A 20,039-nucleotide genomic window follows, 5' to 3' on the forward strand; every position below is an offset into this window, starting at 1 on the left:
TGGTTGTATTTTAAAGGCTTCCCATGTACAAATTAAATTTCTCAACTCTTAAAAATTGAAGACATAAATGAGGTGTTCTGCAAGAAATGAGAAGCTTTTGCTCAGGCATTATAGTTATTATACGATATATGTACCTCAGTGTTCTGCATTTTAAAATGAATTTTACATAATTCTGATTAGGGCAGAGTTGACAATGTAATTTAATCAATTTTAATAAATATAATGTTGATGCACCAATATCGATTCTTAAATCCCAAGATCAGTCTTTTAGTTAGGGCTGCACGATATATCGCACGTTAAAAAAAAACAAAAAAAAAACATTGAACTTGAACACGATTATCGCTTAAACGCAATTCTTAGTGCGATTTATGAAATCGCAAAGGCTGTTTTTTTTTGGGGGGGGGTTATGCACAGCTCCAAATGTTAAACCATCTGAAAGCACTGCGAATTTGAGTCGCTTATAATGCACATTTGAAAAAGCAACACGCGTCAAACATCTTTTCAGACGTGAGAAGCATTTATTAACATCTTGTCCAACAAAAGACAACATTTAATAACATGTTTTACTCCAAACTCACTTTATAATGACAGTTGAGCTCCCTTCTGTGAGATGATGTGGCTTCTTACACAGAATAAGGCAGTCATGTGTTTATTAGTCATGTTTAATGAATCAAAGTGTTTCAACCTTCTGTTTATTCAGCTACAATGATATGACAAAGTTATGTATCCTGTGTTATCATCATCTGCTGCAGGGAGGGCATATTTGGAGTTTCTGCGCAAGAGCACCCTCTGGCTTTCAGATGGAGAAGCATTTACTACTGATCACAGAGCCGTACAGCTCTGACAAGCTGTGCATTAAATAATCACAGCCTTTGCCATATCGCATGCTATTTTATCGCGATAAATTGTGCAGCCCTACTTTTAGTCTAATACTGTTTTCTGTTGATGCGCGAACCCAAAAAAAATGCATTTGTAGTCCGCCTGCCATCCATTAATCATAATAAGCTTTTTGATTTTTAAAAAAAAAAATTTTATACAAAACAAAATCTCAGCTTTTATATTGTGTTGCTTTTATATTCTGTCAATTTTATTACAAAATTCAAAACAATATCATTTTTGGCGCTCTTTCGTATGACGTGACAGATTTTGGAGTTTGTTCATCCAGTCAGTCATGTTCCAAGGGGTATATAAGCAGTGTCTTAGCTTACCATCTTGCGATGACGTCGCTCAAGCATCCTCTTTCTCCCCTTCTCCATCTTAAGCCTACATTTATCTTTCTATATATTTCTCAAAGGGGGGGAGAATCTAAATGCTCAATCTCGATTTAAAGGATTAGTTCACTTTCAAATTAAAATTTCCTGATAATTTACTCACCCCCATGTCATCCAAGATGTTCATGTCTTTCTTTCTTCAGTAGAAAAAAAAATTAAGGTTTTTGATGAAAACATTCCAGGATTTTTCTCCATATAGTAGACTTCAATGGCCTCCAAACAGTTGAAGGTCAAAATTAGTTTCAGTGCAGCTTCAAAGCATTCTACACGATCCCAGATGAGAAATAAAGGTCTTATCTAGAGAAACCATCACTCATTTAAAAAATAAATAAATAAATAAATAATGTATGTTTTAACAATAAATGCTCATCTTGAACTAGCTCTCTTCTTCTTCTTCTTCTCTATTAGAATTCCGGCAGTGTAGACACTGCTAAGTGTATTACTGCCCTCCACAGGTCAAAGTTTGAACTAATTGTTATATACTTGCACTAGCATATTGTATATGACCATTTAGTTCAAACTTTGACCTGTTGAGGTCAATATATATATTTATATTTTATTTTATTTTTTAGAAAATGAGTGATGGTTTCTCTAGATAAGACCCTTATTTCTCATCTGGGATCACTGTAAACTGTCATTTTGACCTTCAACTGTTTGGGCTCCGCTGAAGTCCACTATATGGAGAATAATCCTGGAATGTTTTCATCAAAAACCTTAATTTCTTTTCGACTGAAGAAAGAAAGACATGAATATCTTTGATGACATGGGGTTGAGTCAATTATTAGGGAATTTTAATTTGAAAGTGAACTAATCCTTTAAGAGCAAACTTTTAATTATGGACAGCAAGCCAAATCTGTTTACCTATACTTTGCCATTATGATCAAGCGAAAGTGCATCAGTTCAAGCGAAGCATGTGATCTGATCATCTCTTCCTCTTTACTCCTAGCTATAGCATGAAGTAAACATGAATGAACAAAACTTACTGAAATATATCATGTTTCATGTAATAGCTCGGTCGGTGTTTCAACTGCTAAAGACATCAATAAAACAGGCTGTGTAAAATCACATAACTTTGCCTTTACCTCAGGAAAGCCATTCAAAGCTTGTAGCTCATAAGTCAGCCTGAAATAAAATAACTTTAGAGAGCAGCATATTGCTAAATATGTCTTCATTATTTCATGTATGTTTAAATAAATGTTATGAAATCATGTTTTTATGTCAGCCACTGTTTAAATGTTGTACAGTGTAGAATGTGGAAACAAACATAATTATACCATTAAAGAGTTCATGCAGCTTAAATGTTTGTATACAACTTTAGATTGTTGATTATTATGTCTAAGAAAATGACAAGGTTTCTGTAGAGTTTACATTTTTAGTTGAAAGAGACATTTATACCTGATATATATCCAAATGAATCGATATACAAATCGGAATCGAATCATAAAACCTGTGTCAATACCCCATCTCTAATTCTGATGAGTTTTCTTGTTGGCATTCAGCTGTTGTTTGTATTTAGCATTCAGTTAGTTTGATGCATACTAAAATCTTTTATTATACAGCCTCCCTGTGGAAAAATTAATATGCTTGTCTCTTAAAAATTTATGACATAAATAAATCAGGTGTACTCCCATGGTTTGGCTCCCTTGAATTGATTTTTTTTTTTTTTTTACCCTTCAAGAAGGTGATGTGAGTCTTGCTCATGTTTTCACTTGTACTTCCACAGGTAAGGGCAAGCGCTGGAAGCACTTGTACTTTATCCTGGAGGGCAATGACGCTCAGCTCATTTACTTTGAGAGTGAGAAGCGAGCCACCAAACCCAAAGGACTAATCGATCTGAGCGTGTGCTCTGTGTACGGGGTCCACGACAGTCTGTTTGGCAGGTATGTGAACAACAAACAAGTCAAACAAGTAAAGCTTAAAGGTTTAGTTCACTCAAAAATGAAAATTCTCTCATTAATTACTCACCCTCATGTTGTTCCAAACCCGTAAGACTTTTGTTCATCTTCAGACATTGATCAGCAAACATAAACCGAACCGACTTGGACCAAACTGCTCAATTCATATGGATTAGTTTTAAGATCTCTTTGTGAACCTTTTGAAGCGTCAAAGTGGTAGTTGCGTGGCTGTCTATGGAGGGACAAAAACTCTCAGATTTCATCAAAAAGAGCGCTTAATTTGTGTTCCGAAGATGAATGAAAGTCTTACGAGTTTGGAGCGTCATGAGGGTGAGAAATTAATGACAGAATTTTCCTTTTTAGGTGAACTAATCTTTTAAGTGTCTGCAATGTTTGGGGCCAGTGTGCCAATAGCAGACAGACGTTACATGTTTTCTGTTGATGTTATTTTTTTCTCCAGGCCAAACTGTTTCCAGATTGTGATTCAGCACTTTAGCGAGGAGCAGTACATTTTCTACTTTGCTGGAGAGTCACCTGAGCAGGCACAGGTACATATCACTATATATATATATATATATATATATATATATATATATATATATATATATATATATATATATATATATATATATATATATATACACTCACACACACTCACATACTACCATTGAGTTTGGGGTTGGTAAGTTTGTAAGTAAATGATGTAAATGTCTCTTATGCTCTCGAAGGCTGCATTTATTTCAAAATTGCAAAACTACAATAAAAACATGAATATTGGGAAATATAATTACAATTTAAAGTAACTGCTTATAACTGTTTTACAGGACTGGATGAAATGTCTGCAGACGTTCTGCAATAATCTTAGGAAACCCTTACAGACCACATTCAACAAGCGTTTGCGTCAGGTAAGAGAGACCAGCCGTTGTGTGTGAAATCTTACCGTTTTCATGAAACAGTGGCTGCCGTTCCCTTAATCATGAGTTCAGGTGTTCAGATGGCTCTGAATGTGCTGTCAGAAAGGGCCACAGCTGAACCGTCTGGATGCCGGTGAGCAGGGGGATGAAAACCTCTTTCAGTGCACCTGATCCCAGACAAGCCATTTGGGATAAATCTAAAAAGAACATCGTCATTACCACAGGCGTATTTTTGGAAAAAGATCTCTGCATGTCATCTGCCTTTGACATCTCATCACTTATTCATTGCAGAGCATGGAAAAATCTAACGTTTGCTTGTCATTCTCTCACCTTAGGTTAGCAGTTTAGTCCTATATGTGGAGGAAGCCCACAAACTTCCCATCAAACACTTCACCAACCCCTACTGCAACATTTCGCTGAACAGTGTGCAGGTGGCGAGGACTCACCCTAGGGAGGGACAGAACCCTGTGTTCACTGAAGAGTTCATCTTTGAGTGAGTTTATTGTGACTCTCGACTTGTTTAGAGGTTTTAAAAGTGTTGCTCGATTAAGGTTCTGATTACCATTCCTCTCTTGCAGTGACCTGTCGAGCGACATCAACAGATTCGAAATAAGCTTAAGCAACAAGACCAAGAAGAGTAAAGAAAGTGACATCTGTGAGTAGTACCATTGTCTGTACTTTACCATACAATTATAGTATTTGATTTATTTTTTATAGTACCTCATGGTGGGTCCAGAATTAACACTCAGCAAGTATCAAGTGTGAATAAAAATATGCTCGTTTAGACAAATGAAATGAGCTAAATGATAAGAATGATTTTCTGACTGAAGCAAATGAAAACCGGTTCAAAGGTAGAAGTCTCTATATGTACCGTTCAAAAGTTTGGGGTCTCTTATGTTCACCATGGCTGTATTTACAAACCTGATTCCAAAAAAGTTGGGACACTGTACAAATTGTGAATAAAAATAGAATGCAATGATGTGGAAGTTTCAAATTTCAATATTTTATTCAGAATACAACATAGATGACATATCAAATGTTTAAACTGAAAAAATGTATCATTTTAAGGGAAAAATAAGTTGATTTTAAATTTCATGGCATCAACACATCTCAAAAAAGTTGGGACAAGGCCATGTTTACCACTGTGTGGCATCCCCTCTTCTTTTTATAACAGTCTGCAAAAGTCTGGGGACTGAGGAGACAAGTTGCTCAAGTTTAGGAATAGGAATGTTGTCCCATTCTTGTCTAATACAGGCTTCTAGTTGCTCAACTGTCTTAGGTCTTCTTTGTCGCATCTTCCTCTTTCTGATGCGCCAAATGTTTTCTATGGGTGAAAGATCTGGACTGCAGGCTGGCCATTTCAGTACCCAGATCCTTCTTCTATGCAGCCATGTTGTTGTAATTGATGCAGTATGTGCTCTGGCATTGTCATGTTGGAAAATGCAAGGTCTTCCCTGAAGGAGACGACGTCTGGATGGGAGCATATGTTGTTCTAGAACTTGGATATACCTTTCAGCATTGATGGTGCCTTTCCAGATGTGTAAGCTGCCCATGCCACACGCACTCATGCAACCCCATACCATCAGAGATGCAGGCCTCTGAATTGAGCGCTGATGACAACTTGTCCTTGTCCTATTTAGTCCGGATGACATGGCGTCCCAGTTTTCCAAAAAGATCTTCAAATTTTGATTTGTCTGACCACAGAACAGTTTTCCACTTTGCCACAATCCATTTTAAATGAGCCTTGGCCCAGAGAAAACGCCTGCGCTTTTGGATCATGTTTAGATATGGCTTCTTTTTTGACCTACAGAGTTTTAGCTGGCAACGGCGAATGGCACAGTGGATTGTGTTCACCGACAATGTTTTCTGGAAGTATTCCTGAGCCCATGTTGTGATTTCCATTACAGTAGCATTCCTGTATGTGATGCAGTGCCGTCTAAGGGCCCGAAGATCACGGGCATCCAGTATGGTTTTCCGGCCTTGACCCTTACGCACAGAGATTGTTCCAGATTCTCTGAATCTTTGGATGATATTATGCACTGTAGATGATGATAACTTCAAACTCTTTGCAATTTTTCTCTGAGAAACTCCTTTCTGATATTGCTCCACTATTTTTTGCCGCAGCATTAGGGGATTTGGTGATCCTCTGCCCATCTTGACTTCTGAGAGACACTGCCACTCTGAGAGGCTCTTTTTATACCCAATCATGTTGCCAATTGACCTAATAAGTTGCAAATTGGTCCTCCAGCTGTTCCTTATATGTACATTTAACTTTTCCGGCCTCTTACTGCTACCTGTCCCAACTTTTTTGGAATGTGTAGCTCTCATGAAATCCAAAATGAGCCAATATTTGGCATGACATTTCAAAATGTCTCACTTTCAACATTTGATATGTTATCTATATTCTATTATGAATAAAATATAAGTTTATTCCTTTTTTATTCACAATTTGTACAGTGTCCCAACTTTTTTGGAATTGGGTTTGTATTTTATGAAAAATACAGTAAAATGGTACTATTGTAAAGTATTATTACAATATAAAATGGCTGTTTTTGATTTTAATATATTTTAAAATTGTAATTTATTTGTGTGATGGCAAATCTGAATTTTCAGCATCATTACTCCAGTCTTCAGTGTCAGTCTTCTTCTTCTTCTATTAATCTGTATTTGATTAATAGAAAGTTTAAAAGAAATCTAGTTATTTGAAATAGAAATCCTTGCTGAATAGAACTATTCATTTCTTAAAAAAAAAAAAAAAAAATCTTGCTGACCTCAAACTTTTTCCCCCTCAGAGTTATCATCAGATATTATCTATGGTAATCAACAGCATGTCACAGATGCTCCATACATAGAGCTTAATTTTTGCTGACCTGCAACATTTCTTTAAATCCCTCCTTTCTTTTTTTTTTTTCTTGCACAAGTGCGCCCTCTGCTGGGACATTGTAGATTAAAGCATGAATATTGTTTTTTTCTAATTTGTTTTCCTTCTGTATTGTTTCAGTGTTCATGCGTTGCCAGCTAAGCAAGCTGCAGAGGGGCCAGATGATCGATGAGTGGTTTCCTCTGAGCTCCTATGTGCCGCTGAAGGGAATCGAGCCAGGTTCACTCCGTGTAAGAGTGCGATACTCCATGGAGAAGATCATGCCTGAGGAAGAGTACAGTGAATTCAAAGAAGTGAGTGTACACATGGTAATTTTTTTACACACAGATGGGGATGTGGCCTTGTAGTTGACCATACAGGCTGGTAACAAAAAGAATTAAAACAATTTAAACTTTTTTTTTTAAATTAATCTTTGCTAGATTCCCAGTTCCCAATAGGGAACATTCTCAGAACTTTGGATAATTTTCTGCCAAGGATCTCTCAAAGTTATGAACAAACAGTCTTCCAGTAACAATAATAGAATGTTTGTTCAGAATTATCTGGTCTTTATTAAATGTTCTCAAAATGTTATTCTCACAAAAAACATCATTTATATTCCAACAAATATTTTAGTTGGATCTTCAATCAGGATGTTCAAAGTACATTCAAAAGTAACATTCCCATAATGTTTGCAAAATTATAAAACGGAATGTTCCCTTTATGTTCGCATAACCCAGAAAAAAAATATATATATATATATTTTTAAACTGGATGTTTTGAACATTCAGAAATAATGATTTCAGGACTTATTGCGAATGTTAGCAAAAAGATTCTTAGAACATATTTTTTGATAAAAGCAGCTTTTGCTGACATGCTCTCGCTGTCCATCCCCAGCTCATCCTGCAGAAAGACTATCATGTGATCTATGCGTTGGCTCACGTCTGTGGGCAGGACCGCACCCTGCTGGCCAGCATCCTGCTCCGGATCTTAAGACATGAGCGAGCTGAAGCCCCCTTACTGAGGACGTTGAATGACAGAGAAATTAATATGGAGGGTAGGGCTCTTTCTTTGTATTATTCAAAGTTCAGTATTCAACAGCAAACAGATGTCACAGCTGCATCAAGGCTGGGCAGCTTCCCTCAGGCTTGTTCATCATGTTTTAGCTACAGAACAAAGCTTTTACAGTTTTGTTTGTGCATTTTAAACAGTTCCTCTTTTCAAGCAATGAACAATTGTTCATTTAATAGACTTAGAAATCAAACACCTTCTTGAAAATGTGCAGTGTGTTAAGAGAAGGGTCACGAAACCAGCATTAGTATTGACTCAATTTGGTATGTGGATGAATTTACAAACTCGAACATCGTGAAAGTTTGCCTCATGAATGTTAGATTGTGATATGACCTGCAGGAAAGTTATGAGGCAACAACAGCATGAGCTAGTTAAAATTTATAAGCTAAGACTCTGCATTATTAAAATTTACTTCTAATTAATCCATCTTGACATCTCTAATTCTGAGTGGATTGGACAGTGTAGTTTGGATGTGAAATTAACAATTAATTTGAATGATTAATAGTTAAAAATTAAATCGCAGAAAGAATGATGAATCCAAATACTGAGTGTACATAACTCACCCTTAAGTTGTTCCAAACCTGTATGAATTTCTATCTTCTGCTGAACACAAACACCTTGCCAAGTTTAACTAGAAATTAATAGTTAAACTTGGCAAGGATGCATTAAATTGATCAAAATGACAGTAAATGCATTTATAATGTTACAAAAAATCTATTTCAAATAAATGCTTTTTTCATATTTTTAAATACAATCTACTTTCTATTCATCAGAGAATCCTGGTATAAAGTATGACAGTCTCTACAAAACTGTTAAGAAATGTTTTGGCATTTTGGCATAATTTCTGAAGGAAACAACAGGAATTAATTACATTTTAAAATATATATAAATCAAACAAATGCAGCCTTGGTGAAAGACTTCTTTCAGTCATTTACAAATCTTGACAACCACATTTTCCTCTGAATTTTAAAGTATTTAAACTCTTTCATATAAATTAAATAATTAATATAATGTTAATTTATTGCTATAAACAATAGCAATGTATAGAAAAGGATGCAGTATTTCGGACATTACTTTTTAAATCGGGCATTTTTATATACAGGTGCTGGTCATATAATTAGAATATCGTCAAAAAGTTCATTTTTTATTGTAAATTATTTTTTTAAAAATGAAACTTTCATTTATTCTAGATTCCCTACATGTAAAGTAAAACATTTCAAAAGTTTTTTTTTTTTTTTTTTTTTTTTTTTTTTTAATAAATTTGTTGATTAGAGCGTATAGCTCATGAAAGTCCAAAATCCAGTATCTCAAATTATTAGAATATTTACATTTGAGTTTCATTAAATGACCATCCCTACAATATAAATTCCGGGTATCTCTTGTTCTTTGAAACCACACTAATGGGGAAGACTGCTGACTTGGCAGTGGTCCAGGAGACAATCATTGACATCCTCCACAAAGAGAGTAAGTCACAGAAGGGAGAAAAAGAACTGGACAGTGAACAGGGGTCGAAAGTCCTCTTTTCAGATAAAAGTAAATTTTGCATTTCATGTTGAAATCATGGTCCCAGAGTCTGAAGGAAGACTGGAGGAGGCACAGAATCCAAGCTGCTTGAAGTCTAGTGGGAAGTTTCTGAAGTCAGTAATGATTTGGGGGGGCCGTGACGTCTGCTGGTGTTGGTCCATTGTGTTTTATCAAGTGCAAAGTCAATGCAGCCATCTTCCAGGAGATTTGGGAGCACTTTATGCTTCCATCTGCTGACAAGCTTTATGGACAATGCTGATTTCCTTTTCCAGCAGGACTTTAGCACCTGCCCACAGTGCAAAAAACACTTCCAAGTGGTTTGCTGACCATGATATTACTGTGCTTCATTGGCCAGCCAACATGCCTGACCCCTGAATCTATGGGATATTTTCAAGAGAAAGATGAGAAACAGTCGATCCAACAATATACAGATGATCTGAAGGCTTAATAGTGCCTCAGCAGTGCCACAGGCTGATCATTTCCATGCCACACTTCACTGATGCTGTAATTTGTGCTAGGAGCAAGTCATTTGCTGTAATATGTGCTGCCGACCAAGTATTAAGTGCACAAATGAACATACTTTAAAGAACTTGACCTTTTCTGTTTTGCAAATCCATTTTTTTATTGATCTTAGGAAATATTCTAATATTTTGAGATACTGGATTTTGGACTTTCATGAGCTGTACGCTCTAATCATCAAAATTTAAAAAAAAAAAAAAAAACTTTTGAAATGTTTTACTTTACATGTAGGGAATGTAGAATATATGAAAGTTTCATTTTTAAAAATAATTTACAATAAAAAAATGAACTTTTTGATGATATTCTAATTATATGACCAGCACCTGTAATGAACGTCCCTAAATGTAGCTTTGTGTTTTGGGTTTTGCAGATGAAGCCACAACGCTGTTCCGTGCCACTACTCTGGCCAGTACTTTGATGGAGCAGTACATGAAGGCCACTGCCACACCTTTCGTCCACCATGCCCTCAAAGACACCATACTGAAAATCATGGAGAGCAAGCAGTCCTGTGAGGTAATGGAACCAAACAGAACATTCAGCAGACAAAAAATTTCCCACTGTTAACGTCATATGCCATTGTGCCTCATACAGTGCACAGCATAAATGAGTACACTCCCTCTGGAACTTCTGAAAGTCAGCAATTACTCAATCACTTAGAAGACATGTTAGGGTTATTTAGAGATATAATGTTCCAGCAAGTCTGTTTAATCAATTACCAAAGAAGCATGTCAAAATTATTCAGGAAAATAAGATTTTCTTATCAAGGTGATAAAATGTTGTGTAGCAAAAATGAGGACACCCTCCTAAAAGTTACTAAATAAAACGAAATACAAATTTTCTGGTGTAAGTTTCAGGCTATATTTGGTCAACAGGTAAATATGTTGAACCAAAACATTAAAAGAGAAGTAACTTCTTGACAATTAAAAGTGTTATATAGCCCACTGAATCATTCTCAGACTTAATGCTGAAAACAATGGAATCACTTGGGAGAGAACCGTCAGGAGACTTATTTCTTAGTACAAAAGAGGACAGTGGTACACGAGGATTACCAAATCATTGTTTTAAGTGTGAAAATATAGCAAAAGTAACACAGAAATTAAAAAACAATGGACTTGTGACAAGGCCACTGAAATAATCAGGCCTTCATTTTAAGTTTTCATTTAGTGATGAGGGATTTTTTTGCTAGATAAAGAGCTGGAGAAATACCAAGTGAGTGTCTCAGAGCCAGCAAAAGCTATGAAAAGAGTGACTGTTCATCTCACAGAGTAAGATGCATCCTGCAGAAATGACATGCATGGTTGTTGTTCTCACTAGAACGACCTACTGTAGCCAAAGCACAATAAAGTCAGTTAGCCATTTCCAAAGCCCATATTTACAAAATATAGATTCTGTGAATCAGTACTCTGGTCTCATGAGACCAAATCAATCATTTCGGATCTAACAGCATCCAAAATGTTATGGTGTTGCTAGAGGAGGAGTACAGTGAGAAGTGCCTGGTTCCCACAGTAAAGTTCAGTGGTAGTAAAGCTCTTATATAGGGATGTATGAGTGCTGAAGGTGTGAGGGAGTTGTGCTTTATCAGTGCTGTTATGAATTCCCACACCACGGTGTAATTTAATACACAAACTTGAAACACAAGATGTTACCCTTTTCTCTTTCCCTGCATTGTTGGGCATTTTTTCAGCATGACAATGAGGATATGCATTCTCCCAAGGTGAAAAACCTTCTGTGGACAATGTATTGCACTCAATCTTAACACTCTTGAGCGCCGAGGGACGAGTTGAGCAACACTCCCCATTAAAGATCAGGGCATTTAAGGAGCTCATCATCCAGGAGTTAAACAGGACAGATGTGACAATTTGCATTGAACTTGTACACTCTGTGCCAAGAAGGGTCAGATCAGTATATTCAAAGTTATGGAGGGCATACTAAGTACTAGAATATTATACAATTGTTGAATTTAATCTAGGGTGTACTCATTTCTGCAATCCTTAATTTATGGCTAATTATTTTATGGCTATTAATGACATATATTTCTCAGTTTTTATTATGTATATGTTTAATACATTTTAGTTTTGCCATATTTCCATGAATTGTATTAGTGATCATAAAGAAAATACATCTTTTGTATTTGTTCAGAGGGGGTGTACTCATTTATGCTGTGCACTCAATCTGCAAACATTCTGTTCTCCTTGTCCTGATGTTTTGTGTTTGGTATGTCTGAGCCAAATGCGTCAACATGGGGTTCTCTCCAAAGCTCCTGCCTTGAGAAAATTGGCTTTTGTCAGGTTTCTGTTGGACAGTGAATAAACTGAACTAGCAGTCAGAATCCCTTTTTCCCTCATGTGGAGTGTTTTCTGGTCTCCCTCCATAGCTGAACCCATCTAAACTGGAGAAGAATGAGGATGTTAATCTGAATCTAACTCATTTACTCAACATCCTGTCGGAGCTGGTGGAGAAGATATTTATGGCTGCTGAGATCTTGCCCCCGTAAGCATGATAGCGCACCACAATACAGTGTCCTATAAGCATTACTGCTTTGTAGTGCAACCTTATAAATGTGGTACCATACTGTCTACTGATTATCCAGTTTCAGTACAACACTGTATATACTGTAGGGATGCAAAAATGTATCTTCATAAACAAACAAACAAAAAACAAAAAAAACATTTGCTGTTTATTGGTCAAAATAACTTGTCCATGTAGTGATACATTGATATGTTTTACGGTATTCTTTACTGTACAATGCTGTTTATACAGTCTGTGTATTCATAGTTAGTCTGTTTCCTTCCTGTCCAAGGACCCTGAGGTACATTTATGGCTGTCTTCAGAAGTCTGTGCAGCAGAAATGGCCTACCAACACTACAATGAGGACCCGAGTTGTGAGGTAGCAAGTTGTCAAGCTACATTCCACATGTTTACAGAGGAACATCTTGCAAAGTGCCAAAATGTGTTTGTCTCTGTCTCTCTGTCCCCCAGTGGTTTCGTCTTCCTGAGGCTCATCTGCCCTGCCATTCTCAACCCCAGAATGTTCAACATCATCGCTGGTGAGTGCACAGCTCGCATCACAAGCTCCTATTTCCAGCTGCAACACATTGAGGTCAACAACCCACTTAGATATTTAATTCTGCACCTGTTAGAGCTTCAGTCTAATAGAAGAGCACTTAACAGTCCAAATGTGTACATGCATAAACATGCCATTGTGATAGTCGACAGATTATTTCATATTTTTATATAAAAATGGAAGAATTGCACATTTTACATAGACCTGCAAAAAGTTAATTGTTAACAAAGGGTTTTAAAATTCTTCCTAACAAAAATGTAAGATCATAACAAAAATGATGCTGCAACATATTGCTTGCAATGATTTTCGAAGATCAAGAACGATCTAGGAAAAATATAGTCGATTGAAATTGTCCTGTCAACTTTCAAAACGAAACTAATACTTGAGCATACTACTTATAAGCCTCTCATTTCAGAATATGAAGTATAGTATTTGTCTCATGACCTTATGGGGAGCTCAAGGCTGCCCCCTACAGGCTGCATTTAAACAATGTCACATGATGTGCAGCTGTTCTATTGTGCTGAAGATCAATACTGTTATATGAAGTTGTTTATGTTGAGTGTTAAGTGTTCACATAAATGAATGTTTACACATTTTGAGAATGTTTGTTTCAGACGTTACTGTTCAAAGGTTTATTGTGCTTTTGAAAGAAGTTAATACTTTTTATTCCATAAAAGTGACACTAAAGACTTATTACATTTTTACATTTCTATTTAATTATTTCAAATGCTTTTCTTTTTAACTTTTTATTCATCTATTCTTAAGCACCAAATCATATTAGAATGATTTCTGAAGGATCATGTGACACTGAAGACTGGTGTAATGATGCTGAAAATTCAGCTTTGCATTTACAGGAATAAATTCAAATTTAAAATATATTAAAATAATAAAAAAAAATCTCTTAATTTGCAATAATATTTCACAGTATAACTGTTTTTACTTTATTTTCTTCTATATATCATCATAAGAGACTTCTTTCAAAAACAATAGAAAAACAAATATCTTACTGACCCCACATTTGATTGGTTGGTAGTTTACATCAAAAGTGGGTCACAGTACCATTTTGAGTGGGTATACAGTATCTCACAGAAGTGAGTCCACCCCTCACATTTTTGTAAATATTTTATTATATCTTTTCATGGGACAACACTGAAGAAATGACACTTTGCTACAATGTAAAGTAGTGAGTGTACAGCTTGTATAACAGTGTAAATTTGCTGTCCCCTCAAAATAACTCAACACACACTAAACCGCTGGCCACAAAAGTGAGTACACCCCTAAGAAAAAATGTCCAAATTGGGCCCAAAGTGTCAATATTTTTTGTGGCCACCATTATTTTCCAGCACTGCCTTAACCCTCTTGGGCATGGAGTTCACCAGAGCTTCACAGGTTGCCACTGGAGTCCCCTTCCACTCCTCCATGACAACATCAAGGAGCTGGTGGATGTTAGAGACCTTGCGCTCTTCCACCTTCCGTTTGAGGATGCCCAATAAGGTTTAGGTCTGGAGACATGCTTGGCCAGTCCATCACCTTTACCCTTAGCTTTTTTTTAGCAAGGCAGTGGTCGTCTTGGGGTCGTTATCTTGGGGTCGTTATCATGTTGGAATACTGCCCTCCGGCCCAGTCTCTAAAGTGAGGAGATCATGCTCTGCTTCAGTATGTCACAGTACATGTTGGCATTTATGGTTCCCTCAATGAACTGTGGCTCCCCAGTGCCGGCAGCACTTGTGCAGCCCCAGACCATGAAGCCTTGTTTACACTGCACGCGTGTGCGGCGCGTTACGGCTCCGGCAAGGTTTTGTTCTGTCCTCTGAGCGGTGTCAACTCACACCTGAAGCGTTTCAGAAACCGTAACGCTCCGCACAGTGTAAACGAGGCTTGACACTCCCACCACCATGCTTGACTGCAGGCAAGACACACTTGTCTTTTTACTCCTCACCTGGTTCCCGCCACACACACTTGACACCATCTGAACCAAATAAGTTTATCTTGGTCTCATCAGACCACGGGACATAGTTCCAGTAATGCATGTCCTTAGTCTGCTTGTCTTCAGCAAACTGTTTGCGGGCTTTCTTGTGCATCATCTTTAGAAGAGGCTTCCTTCTGGAACGACAGCCATGTAGACCAATTTGATGCAGTGAGCGGCGTATGGTCTGAGCACTGACAGGTCGACCCCCCGACCCCTTCAACCTCTGCAGCAATGCTGGGAGCACTCATACGTCCCTTTCCCAAACACAACTTCTGGATATGACACTTAGCACATGCACTCAACTTCTTTGGTCGACCTTGGCGAGGCCTGTTCTGAGTGGAACATGTCCTGTTAAACCGCTGTATGGTCTTGGCCACCGTGCTGCAGCTCAGTTTCAGGGTCTTGGCCTTCTTAAAGCCTACGCCATCTTTATGTAGAGCAACAATTCCTTTTTTCAGATCCTCAGAGAGTTATTTGCCATGAGGTGCCATGTTGAACTTCCAGTGACCAGTATGAGAGAGTGAGAGCGATAACACCAAATTTAACACACCTGCTCCCCATTCACATACTGAGACCTTGAGTCACATGGAGAGAAAATGGGCCCAATTTGGACATTTTTTTTCTTAGGGGTGTACTCACACTTTGAAAACCCCTGGACGGCATTACTAACCCGAACTAATGTGGCATGCCGAAAAAAGTCGAAAAAATCAAATATTTCTCTACTATATAGTATGTGAAAAACAGTACGCCAACAGAGTAGTAATCCGAATCCAAATTTCATTCATACTACCTATATTCATACTATATAGAACATGCTTTTTTAATGGTCACGAAGTTCAAATTCAGATGTAGTACCTACTCAGTACGTGATTTCGGATGCAGCGCAAGTCTTTTTTTTTTTTGTCAAAAAATTGACTGTAGTATAAAAAATGAAATTAACATTGCTAATACAGCTATTTTAGTATGATATTAACAATGATAAAATTGTGTCTTGTTTTTGCAGACCCTCCATCCTCCACAGCAGGTCGAACGCTCACTCTGGTAGCAAAATCTGTGCAGAACTTGGCCAACCTGGTGGAATTTGGTGCTAAGGTGATTTGATTTTCACGCTGTGTTAGAAAATGAGTTACCCTGAATAGGCGTCAAAGAGTCTGTGAATGCTAATGTTACAGCAGTGGCATATCAACTTTTGTTGTGATGTGTTTGTGTTGCAGGAGCCTTACATGGAGGGGGTGAATCCTTTCATCAAGAACAACAAACAAAGGATGATCATGTTTCTGGATGAGCTGGGGGTAAACTGCCCTGTATCCATTTTTAAAGCAGCATGGGTTGCCTGCAGCTCAGTTTATGAGCTCTGTGTGAAGTACCTTTCCTATAACATTCTCTCTGTGCTGTTTCTCCAGAATGTTCCTGATCTCCCGGAATCTACCGAGCACTTTAGGACTGATTTGTCCCGTGACCTTGCTGCCCTGCATGAGATCTGTGCAACTCATTCTGACGAACTCCGCACCCTCAGCAACGAGAGAGGAGCACAGCAGGTATGCCTCTCTCATGATACATGATAGTAAGAAATAAACAAGACATAATGTGCAGTCAGCCGGTCATTATCCCCGACAGAGTGATCATGACCCTGACATGAATGTATAGACTGACTTTGTGTTATCGTGTTTATTACACAACTACTTGACAAATAGTAGCTAAAAATAATTTTATTTCATAAGATGAAAGAGGCTGTTTTGAGATATGTGAAATTAGCACAGCTATGGAGAAAATAGGTTACCAGGGAAAACCTTCAAATATGTAGTTTAGAGGTCATTATACAAACATATTTGTTTGGCCAGTCAGAATCAAGTATTCCAAAGAGCCATGTGATCATATTGTGCATTCAGTTCACAAAATCAGCATCATAATCAGTCAGCACAACTTCTTGGTCATGCAAATATTTTATAATATTTACATGTAGCTTTATATAATATTTATTATATAAATAAAAAATAAATATTAAGAACATTTGTGATTATTTAACAATAATTAATAAAATATGATTATTTTACAAACACTTTTTTTTCAACATTGTCATATCTCCAAAAACACTACTTTTCAGGAAATGGAAAAAACACATTTTTTTTATTACACTGTGCTGTTAAAGTTGATATTGTGGCTTTATATATGGAAGGACACGTGCATGTGTCATTATATTATTATTTTACCAAAATCAAGCTCAAATGGTGTTATGCGTTTTTTGACCTGTGAATATTGCATCTGAGGCAGTACATCGCATCATGTTTTCAGCATTTAGTTTTAAATGTTATTGTGGCTATGTGGGCGCTCAGTTTTTTCCATCATTTGGCCGAAATCTCAAGTTATAAAAGATGAAGTGATAGGCACCAGCTGTTTAAGACAGTATTGGCTATGACTCGACGACAAATTCTAGACTAAGACGCTCTTCTCTGCTCCTCAAATACATAAAACATTAGCCTTTATATATAGTATTTCTTGAGTAAAGAAAACACTGTACTTATTCAAACAACCAGTTCTTTATTGACCCAAGCAGAGACGGCCTAAAATGTGTGTGGCACTTCATCATTTCTAAAATATTTTAGAGCTTGGCATACCTTTTATTCAAGGTAAGCAAATAAGTAAGTAAAGTAAATAAATAAGAAATAACTTTATCAAGTCTAGAAATCCATTTTAAAATTAGGCTATCTTATACATATCCAGGTTTTCCAGCCCTGTTTCTTTGTCTTATTTTAAATAATTTGAATAATAATAATAATAATAATTCCTTACATTTATATAGCGCTTTTCTGGGTACTCAAAGCGCTTTACATATATTGAAGGGGGAATCTCCTCAACCACCACCAATGTGCAGCATCCACCTGGATGATGCGACGGCAGCCATATTGCGCCAGTACGCCCACCACACACCAGCTTATTGGTAGAGAGGAGACAGAGTGATGAAGCCAATCAGTGTACATGATTGAAGTCATCTTGAGGCTCCCTTGGAAGTTTACTGAGGTCCCCTGGTTGAGAAACATATATGTGGCGTAGTATCTGAATTGGAACAATAAAAGTGCCGGTACTCCCAATGCTCAGCTGAAAACACATTCCTGAAAAGGGAGGGCGTGGTGGACTTCCGTGCACGCAACATGTCGGAAGTGGTGGTACTGCATACCGGTGCGTACCGGCCCATTTCAAGCACTGATGTGTTTTAAGTCAACTTTGAAAAATGTTCTTTCTGTGCAAAACACAGTTGTTGGTGCAAACATTAATAAAAAAGGCCACCAGACGGTCAAAAAATGACTCAACATCACAAGAATGTCTTAAGTGTTCCCTGTGCCAAACCCAGCAGGTGAAAATTATAATGCTATTGTTCCCCATTGTCTTTCTCTTCTTCACAGCACGTGTTGAAAAAGCTGCTGGCCATCACTGAGCTCCTCCAGCAGAAACAGGTGCACTATGCCATGTCCAACAGCAACAGGTAGTTCCACCTCGGTCATTTTGTCTGTCAGTTTGTCTCCGTCTTCCTGGAGTAGCCAATGGGACCCCAGCATGCTCCACCCTCATCCCCATGTCAGTTCCCACCCTTCCCATATCTTCCATCATCCCTTTTCCTCGCTCCTCATTGTCTGTGCCACGAGAACTATGCAAAATACAGCTGCAAAACAAAACGGCCGGACTCCCGAAGTCCGACACCAATGACTTTATAATCACACGCCCAAATCGTTCGGTTTGACTGCTCGCAGTATCTTGGGTACATATCAATTTAACAGACTGGTCGACCAACCGGCGACCCATTTAGTCCACAGAATAATGTTTTTGAATACAGGTTGCCAAAGTGTTTCTTTTCATCTGCTTGATCTGAAACTGAACTGACACAAGGCTGCAACGATTCTTCTCTATAACTGGATTATGAGCTAAAATGATTTTTATACTGTAATTTGTTACTGATTTACATGGCTATGAATATGCAAAATGTGCTCAGACTAGTGTTCTTTGTTCTTTTTCCTGTTCCGTTTAGTTCGAATTGTGCTGTAGACTGGATTTTGTTTTTCTTTTTATCATCCTCAGAGAGTATGATTATTTTATATCAGAACAATAAATTCTCTTGCTGGAATCATGAGTATATAATTTGAGGTAACCTGATTTGTTTTCCATATTGTACTTGTGTTTGATTGGTTCAGTCTTCCCTGAGACAAATTCAAAGCCAGACACGTTCTCAGGAGAAAAGTTCATGGTAAAAAAAAAAAAATGTTTACATCAGTAAAGATTGTATCAGGAATGCATGCACTTATTAAACATGTTTTCTAAAGTACTGACTGGCTTATGTCTCAGATCAGCTCATGAAAGCAGCTTTTGAAAATAAAGCTGTTGTGCTCTAAAAATATTCTAGTGTTTGTCTACGTTTTCGGTTCTTGATTTCAAATAAAGAACCATTATTATGGTTATCGACAGCATCTGTGATGTCAATTGAGCATAACTTGAACCCAGAACGCCCCTTTTACATCAGTTTTCTTTAAGGAGACTGTCACTGTAATAAGTGTACTGTAAGACATCTGCTAAATGACTATTTAAAGGCTAAAAGACCATTGCAAGCAAATCTTAAGTGAATTTTAACTAATAGTACACTACCATTCAAAAAATATATTTTTGAAGTAAATCTTTAATGCTCACCAAGGCTGCATTTATTTGATCAGAAATACAGTATAGAAAAGTAATATTAAACATTACCACTTACTATAATCACTGATTTCAATTTTAAAATGTAATTTATTCAGCATCATTACTCCAGAAATCATTCTAATATCCTGTTTTGGTGCTCAAGAAACAATAACAAGAAGAAATGTTGAAAACAGTTGTGCTGCTTAATATTTTGGTGGAAACCGTGAAATTTTTTTGGTATTCTTTGATGAACAAAATGTCAAACAAGCAGCACTTATTTGAAAGATTTTCTG

The 20,039-nt window shown here is 37.2% G+C and overlaps 1 protein-coding gene across 1 annotated transcript in view; it reads left to right on the forward strand.

Moving 5' to 3' along the window:
• Positions 1 to 19,471, forward strand: part of rasa1a (RAS p21 protein activator (GTPase activating protein) 1a) — a 58,635-nt gene extending 39,164 nt beyond the window's left edge. The window contains exons 11-25 of the mRNA XM_048189142.1: positions 2,995 to 3,151; positions 3,627 to 3,714; positions 3,991 to 4,071; positions 4,416 to 4,573; positions 4,659 to 4,735; positions 7,082 to 7,254; positions 7,835 to 7,994; positions 10,422 to 10,564; positions 12,426 to 12,541; positions 12,852 to 12,938; positions 13,031 to 13,098; positions 16,088 to 16,176; positions 16,299 to 16,376; positions 16,488 to 16,622; positions 18,486 to 19,471. Of these exons, the coding sequence (XP_048045099.1) occupies positions 2,995 to 3,151; positions 3,627 to 3,714; positions 3,991 to 4,071; positions 4,416 to 4,573; positions 4,659 to 4,735; positions 7,082 to 7,254; positions 7,835 to 7,994; positions 10,422 to 10,564; positions 12,426 to 12,541; positions 12,852 to 12,938; positions 13,031 to 13,098; positions 16,088 to 16,176; positions 16,299 to 16,376; positions 16,488 to 16,622; positions 18,486 to 18,569 (1,694 nt within the window). The 3' untranslated portion in view covers positions 18,570 to 19,471. The remainder of the gene's footprint in view (positions 1 to 2,994; positions 3,152 to 3,626; positions 3,715 to 3,990; positions 4,072 to 4,415; positions 4,574 to 4,658; positions 4,736 to 7,081; positions 7,255 to 7,834; positions 7,995 to 10,421; positions 10,565 to 12,425; positions 12,542 to 12,851; positions 12,939 to 13,030; positions 13,099 to 16,087; positions 16,177 to 16,298; positions 16,377 to 16,487; positions 16,623 to 18,485) is intronic.
• The last annotated feature ends 568 nt before the right edge of the window (positions 19,472 to 20,039 follow it).

The sequence above is a fragment of the Megalobrama amblycephala genome, linkage group LG4, assembly GCF_018812025.1.
Source record: "Megalobrama amblycephala isolate DHTTF-2021 linkage group LG4, ASM1881202v1, whole genome shotgun sequence".
In the NCBI taxonomy this organism is placed as follows: domain Eukaryota; kingdom Metazoa; phylum Chordata; class Actinopteri; order Cypriniformes; family Xenocyprididae; genus Megalobrama; species Megalobrama amblycephala.